This window comes from Orycteropus afer, unplaced genomic scaffold (genome assembly GCF_000298275.1).
Source record: "Orycteropus afer afer isolate SDZICR_OR568_19922 unplaced genomic scaffold, OryAfe1.0 scaffold00142, whole genome shotgun sequence".
NCBI lineage: Eukaryota > Metazoa > Chordata > Mammalia > Tubulidentata > Orycteropodidae > Orycteropus > Orycteropus afer.
In genome coordinates, this window is record NW_006921729.1 from 5697357 (window position 1) to 5704964 (window position 7608).

Below are 7608 nucleotides of genomic sequence, written 5' to 3' on the forward strand. Positions count from 1 at the left end.
CCCACTGAATTGCATGGGCATCTTTGTAGTGCTTATTTGTAGTATGTGGGACCTAGTTTTGAAGTATTTGTTTTTGTTCTATATGCCTACTTTTATGCCAGTACCGCTCTGTCTTGATTTATGTAGCTTTATAGTAAGGACTACATTCTGTTTTTTTTTTTTTTTTTTAAGTGCTGTCTTGCTGAATTCATTTGTAAATATTTCCTGGGTATGAGAGCAGAGAAAGATAATGTTTACATATAAACATACAACATGTATTCTGTTTTAATAATAAAGTCGGTTAATTTTGTACCGAGCTTTTATCTTGCACTCAATTTGTGATCTTTGCTTTCATTTCCCAGGACTTTTTTCAACACTTGTGTTTGTATTAAATCATGGGAAGGAAGCTGGACCTGTCTGGTCTGACCGATGATGAAACGGAGCATGTTCTCCAGGTGGTTCAGCGAGACTTCAATCTTCGCAAAAAGGAGGAAGAACGACTAAGGTGAAAATCCTCTGTGCCCAGCTGGGTGGTGTGAACCATGTGTGAATAAGTGAAATGGGCTTCCTAGGAGTTGGTCCTGGGTTAGGATGTCTTTAGGTCATGTAAACAAATTTGTACTTAGGTTTAAGAGATGAATGTCCTTCCCTTTTTAGAAAGGTTTTCCAGCATAATGCCATCCTGGAAGTGTGACTATTCACACCCCGAACTGAAGTTTTGTCAGGGCTCCTCACCTTGCAAGTTATTCGTAGCCGTAGAATGAGTGGAGTTTGTGGTTGAGATGGATATTTCAAATTTGCTTCTGGCTCTAGTTTTCTTATCAGCAGATGCTGCTAAAGAATAACCAAAGTCTTGTGTGAATAAGTAGTGGGAGAATTTAAAAAAGAAATGTAAAGTATCTCATTAATAATTTTTATACTGATTACATGTTAAACCACTAATATTTGGCATGTAGACTCTTCAGTTAGGATTCTCATTACCATGGTGCAAGAAGAGCTATGAAAAACTGCCCACCAGCTGGAGGTGGCATCACCTGGCTCAGTACTACCCCTTTTTATTTTATAGGGGAGGAAACTGAGGCCCAGAGTGGAGCCTCCTGACTCCCCTGCAGTTGATATTTCCACTGTGGAACACTCTTGGAAATACTGTTGCAGCTCTGTTAAGCAGAGATGCCGAAATTCAGAAGTCAGAATGATAGAAATGAGCTCATGCCTTGGGCCTAATACCTTAGAACCTGATAGGAAGTCATTACTAGCTCCCTACCTTTGTCCTTAAATCAGTTGTTATTTCGTAGGATTCCATAGGTTTATCCATGATGTCATCTTCCTCCTACACATTCGGCATAAAAACTCAGAAACTTGATACCTCCTCCCTTGCCTTGGCCCTGCATCCAGGGTGGTGTCAAGCCCTCTTGATTCCACCTCCTTGACATCTCTCCACACCCTCACACGAGTCCAGCTTTTATCTCAGTCATTGCACTCATCTTTTTTTTTTTTTTTTAATGATCTTCCTGCCTCTACGTTCTGTTGCTACTCTGCCAAGTAGCCTGCCCATATCTGTTTGGATGCTATATCTTAGCCCTAATCATGCCCTTGCCCACTTTGCTTAAAGGTGGCAAATCTTTTCCACCTCCAATAGTGGATTGATTTTCCTTTCCATGTTGGGATGTTAGGGCTTTCTCTTTCTTCACAGTATTATCTCCATTAGACTAAGTACTCTATTGTCTTTAGTTCTACCATTTTTTTTTTTTTTTCCTTTTCCTCACATATAGTAGATATTCAATGTGTACTTGTTTGTGGAAGACAAGAAATATGTCAAATAAAGAATTAGTTGATTTTGCTTGGTCACAGCCAGCTACCCAGAGTGAGCAAGTAGTTGAACCTATGAGCTTGGGACCATAGTTGCAGGGGACATCAAGATCAATTAGCATAACATACTATACAAAACATTGTTCCACCTCCTACTCTGGCAAGTAGCGACTGGGATCTTAAAAGCTTGCAAACTGCTATCTAGATGCAATGATGGGTCTCTCCTTGTCCAGAGCAAAGAACAATGAAGAAAAACAAAAATTCATGGAAACAATTAGTCCTAGCGACTGGTACACCATCCAATCTGCAGCCTAAATGACTATGAGACCAGAAGAACCAGATGGTTCCTGGCTACCACTGTTAACCACTTGGAAGAGGATCTATGTAAGAGATCCTGGATAGAGAGGGAGAACAATGTAGAACAAAACTCAAAATCATTTGGAGAAAAAAAAAGGTGGGGGGGGGACACCAGGTTTGCTGGTCTGATATAGCCTGGTGGAACCACTGAGACTGTGGCCCCTAGCTGCCCTTCAGGTCTGGAATTGAACCCACACTGTGGCATCTAGCCAAACAAATGACAGGCATATGAGTTGAACATTTCCCTGAGATAGATACACTCCTTAGAGAGAGCAATCACGGGAGAAAGAAGGGCTGCTTATGCACAGGGAGACAGCTCGGGGTAGGAGTGCATGGAGGGGTGGACACAAGGAAGAGGTAACTATCGGGAGGAAGTGGGAGCTGTTGCATTGCAGTAAATTGTGGTCAATGTCATGAGACAAAATGTATGTGAACTGCTGTATGGAAAATGAATTTGCTCTGTAAATTTTCACCCAAATCACAATTAAAAAAAAAAAAAGAATTAATTGATTTTAAAAACCAGATGCCAAACACTCATCTGGCTATTAGACATATCAAGGTAAGCAAACCTAGCCTTTGTCCTGTGTAGTTTATGTTGTAGAGCACTGCTGACCCAGTACCAAGCCACTCGTTAAATGTGACAGTTGAGCACTTGAAGTGTGGCCTGACCTAATGGAGATGCAACGGAAATGTAAAATGCATACCACATTTTTTTTTCAAAGTAAAGTATCTCATTAATAATTTTTATATTGATTACATGTTGAAATACTGATATTTTGGATATATGAGATGAAATAAAAATATGATTAAAATTAATTTTCCTGTTTCTTTTTACCTTTTTGAGTGTGGCCAATGGAAAATTTAGAATTGCATATGTGGTTCACATTAAATTCCTGTTGGACAGTGCTGTCTATAGTGAGGAAATAGAGAGAGAATGGTAAAATAAAAATAGATTTATATATATTAGGTGATGGCAAGAGCCATGAAGAAAAATAAAGAAGACAGAGGGGACAGAGCTCTTTTCTTGTACCGTGGTGCTGAGATTCCTCACAGAACATTCTGCATGTATGAGTCTGGCCTGCAGTGAGAAAGGTGCTGTTTTCCATATCAACTACTCCATGAGGGCTGAGATACAAGCAGAGACCAAAAGGAAGTAAAGGAAGGAACTGTTCTGCTATGCAGGGTAAAATAAATCAAGGCAGAGGGAGCAGTGAAAGTAAGTTCCTGAATCAGGAACATGCCTGTGAGTTCCCAGCAGTCCTAGAAGTGAGTGAACAGTGGGAAGCATTGTAGTAGAGTGATGTGCAAGCAATAGCCTGAGCCCAAGCCATGTAATAATACATGATAAAGCCTCTGAATCTTACAGAGATGGGAAACAAAGTGGGGGATTTTGAGCACAAGGGTGGCATGCTCTGACATTTTTTTTAGTAGGATCACTCTTGCTATTCTATGGGGCAAGTAATTACCCCCATAGAATGAGAGAATAAGAGACAAGAGAAGAAGCAGAGAAACAAGTGAGGAGGCTATTTCAGCAGTTTAGGGGGAAGACAGTGCTGTCTCAGAGCACTGGGGCCTATGGAGGTGATGAGTAGTAGATTCTAGTTATCTCTTAAAGGTGGAGTGAAGGATTTGCATTTCTGTATCTGGATATGACATGTAAGGCAGAACAGAGTTAAGGAGGATTCTGTAGCTTTTGCCTTGGGTGATGGAAAGAATGAAATTGCCATTCACTACATGGAGGAGACAGAGAAGAGCATGATTGGTGGTTGTTGGGTGAAGTTGAAAGTTATCTCTTAGATATCTTAAAATTGGGATGGTTAGTAGACATCCATCCTTGGGTAGTGCAAATGGTCAATGTGCTTGGCTTCTAACTGAGTAGCAAAGGTAAGGTTGGAGGTGGAGGTTTGAGTCTACCCAGAGATGCCTCAGAAGAAAGACCTGGTGATCTACTTTAGAAACAATAGTCATTGAAAATCTTATGGAGCACATTCTACTCTGACACACACAGGGTCACCATGAGTCAGAATCAATACAATGGCTACTGGTTTATTAGACAGCCAGGGAGAGAGCTCACAAGGGCATTTGTATATATAAGGACCTATCAGCCACTTCTCGGAAGGAAGGTTGGGCAATCCTACTTCCGTAGTGATACTGCCTCGGAAACCCAAGGAAGGGTCGCTATGAGTCGAGGCCGACTCGACGGCAAATAACAACATATATATAGGGATCTCTATATATAGGCATTTGTATATATAGAGTTCAGATGGGAGATAAACATTTTATAATGGAAAAAGTCACCTAGATGAGTGGGAGAGTAGAAACTGAGTAAAAATGCTGGGCAACACCAAGACTTACTTGAAGTTTGTGATTGCTAATTTCCATTGAGACCAGTGTCCTCATGGTCATTTGTGCTTCTCCTGAATTGTTCATCTTCTCTCCTCTACCAGACCATGGCTTCACAAGGACAAGAGCCATTCTCACTCAGTTTTGTGCCTCAAATTTCAGGCACAGGGCCTGATACATATTGGGTGTGCCCCAAATATCTATGGAATTAATGGATAAGTACAAATTGTCATTCTAAACAGTCAGCTTCATAGGTGGTTTGATGGAGCACTCTTTAACTATTTATTTTTTATTTATTTCTGAATCAGAAAGACCATCTATATATCATTCATCTCCTGGAAACTCAAATGTGAGTGTGCAGAGGCCTTGTTTTGTGGCCTCTTCTGAGGCCTTAGCTCCACTGCAGAATTAGGTGCCAGTCTGCATGGAAAAGCAGCTTTATAGTTTGGTTTGGTTTAAAGGCAGTGCTGTTGCCACCATAGTGGATTCCACAAGGTAGCCATCTTTTTGGCTTTGGATTTGGGTACTTACTGGACTACAGTCAGTGGCCTTACTGCAGTTCCTTACTGCATGGTCACCGGATCTGATTGTGTTAGGTAAAGAAAACTGCTTGACCCACTCCCTGGTCAGCCTGGGACCTACAGGACCTGCCTTGCCAACTGCACAGATAGCTCAGGGCCAGGATCTAGGAGTAAGAGAAGTTAGAATCTAGGAACCTGGCCAGATGCTTGGAAGGTAGCAACATCTTTTAAAGATGAGTGAGTTGGTAATTTGCAGGTGAGGTGTGGAAGAGAGGTCCAAGTTGGTGAAATGTGTCCGATTTCCCTCAGTACCTGAAAGAGTGGTCCTCATGCCTGGTCTGGCCTCAGGGGATGGATGCCTAAAGAAACAAATAGTCTCCACAGATCCCTGTGGGTTTTTAATGATTGGGCTGTCAACTTCTTTCTTGTGATCTGTACCATCTTGCACACTTGCTCTCCTTCTAATGGAGTGAAAGGAAAGAGGATAGGAACTGATTTTTACAAATCACATTTTATACTCTAGGCACTAGGTCCAATACAGAACATGCTTTGAAAAGAAAGGAAAAATACCATTTGAAACCATCAGTGGCCAAAGAGGAGTGACCTTTGGCCACAGCACCTCTTTTGGTCCTGGGATTGGGTGTTTTTTCTCTGAGAACATAGTCACTATTGCCCTTCTTCCCATGTCACAGTTGGCCTGCTTCAGCAAGAGCCTGGCAAATGGAGTGACACTGGGTGATTTCAATAAAGAACTTTACTATCGGACAAAAAAGAGGTTAGACCACCACCACCTTGGCATCACTGAACTAGTTAAATATCTGCCTCACTCTTCTGCATTGCTTGGGGACATAGAAGAATACAGAAAGCTGTACTATGGAAAGTATTTTGAGTTATTTAATATGTTCTTTAAGGAGCTCTAGTGATGTAGTGGGTAAGGCTTTAGGTTGCTAACCAGAAGGCCAGTGCTTCAAACCTACCAGCTATTCTGCAGGGTGAAGATGAGGCAATCTACTTCCATAAAGATTTACAACTTTGGCAACCCAATGGGAGTCACTATGAGTCGGAATCAACTTGATGGCTGTGCGTTTGTTCAGTGGGTTAACGAATGCAAAATTTAGAATGGAATATTTTTTATTCTACAGCTTCCAAGTGAATTAATTTTTTTCTCCTTGCCAGCTTTTCTGTATTTACCTAGTTTCTCTGGCAGATCTTAGGTGAAAATGTTACCCAGTGTTTATAATGATCTGTTCTTAGTGCTGACATAAAGTGTAGTAAATAAATAGGTGGTGGAAATGTGAATTAAATGTCCCCAGAATACAGCACAGTGAGGTAAAGAGTACAACTGAAGAATTCAGCATAATGAGGTCATTAAAATGAATTCACCAAAAGAGAACTAAAAGACTTTAAGCAGTCCCTGTGAGCTTCTGTGTCCTGGGTGCTCTGTAAGATTCATCTTTACTGACTCCCCCAGGCAACCCTATGAGGAAGGTCTCCATGTTGCAGAGGAGATGCCTAAGCACAGGAGGGAGTTGAGATATTTGTTTCCCAAATCTCAATTATGTAGACTTGCTCTAAAGCCTTTTCAAAACTGTTTTCTTTTTCTTATAGTTAGGATTTTGTTTAATACAATGCCAGCCATTGGTAGTGTAGAAAGCCCTGGTTTTAGTCTAAAAATATGAGTTCAATTCTTACTATAAGCCCCAAACTTTGAAAATCACTTGACCTTTAGCATATTTTTATCCTCTATAAAATGAGAAAGAAAGTCCTTGGGTGACACAAATGGTATGTCCTCAACTAGAGGTACCATGGAAGAAAGTTCTGGAATTCTGCTTCCATAGAGATTACAGCCTGGAAAACCCTATGAGACAGTTCCACTCTGTCACATGGGGTCACTGTGAGCCGGATTTGACTTTACAGCATTGGATTTTGTTTTGTTTTTTTGTTTTAAAATGAGGAGAACATTGCCTGTTGTTCTGTCTATTCCTTTAGGTAAACATTGAAATAAGGGATATATTTGAAAATGCTTTATAAATTGTTAAGGATATTCAGGTAAATGGTAGTAGTTGACATGGATATTGGGAAAATGTAGACTTGGTGGCTGGAAGCACTGAGTTGTGGGAAAACTTCCCAGGATGGAGAGCCAGCACAGGTGTGTGCTGGAGCATGGGTGATAGGTAGGGCTTTGCCTCAGTCTGCATTCAGCCAGAACCTCCCTCCAGCATCTGGATTTTCAGTGTAGACCGTGGAACATGGCAGCCTGAGCATCTGAGGTGGCTGTATCGGACATCCGACCTCAAAATTGTGTGTCCAAATGGTTCCCTCTTCCAGAGTGACAGTGCCCCTTCACCTATAGGGTTGCGGGCTCCTGCAGGCTCTCAGCAGGAGGAGGGGCAGATCTCTGCAGGGCTTTGGGATCCTATAGGCACACTCAGCAGGTCCTATATGGTTTAATATACTCCGGATAGTCTTTTCTACTAGAGTGAAAATTATGGGTAGCTTCTCAGATTGTTGTTGTTGTTGTTATGTGCCGTCGAGTCAGCCCTGACTCATAGCGACCCCTCCTTGGGTTTCCGAGGCAGTATCACTATGGAAGTAGGAT

The 7608-nt window shown here is 41.5% G+C and overlaps 1 protein-coding gene across 1 annotated transcript in view; it reads left to right on the forward strand.

Annotated features, from left to right (window-relative positions):
- Window positions 1-374: 374 nt before the first annotated feature.
- Window positions 375-7608, forward strand: part of LOC103201111 (myosin VIIA and Rab interacting protein) — a 604027-nt gene continuing 596793 nt past the window's right edge. The window contains exon 1 of the mRNA XM_007945736.1: window positions 375-484. Within this exon, the coding sequence (XP_007943927.1) occupies window positions 375-484 (110 nt within the window). The remainder of the gene's footprint in view (window positions 485-7608) is intronic.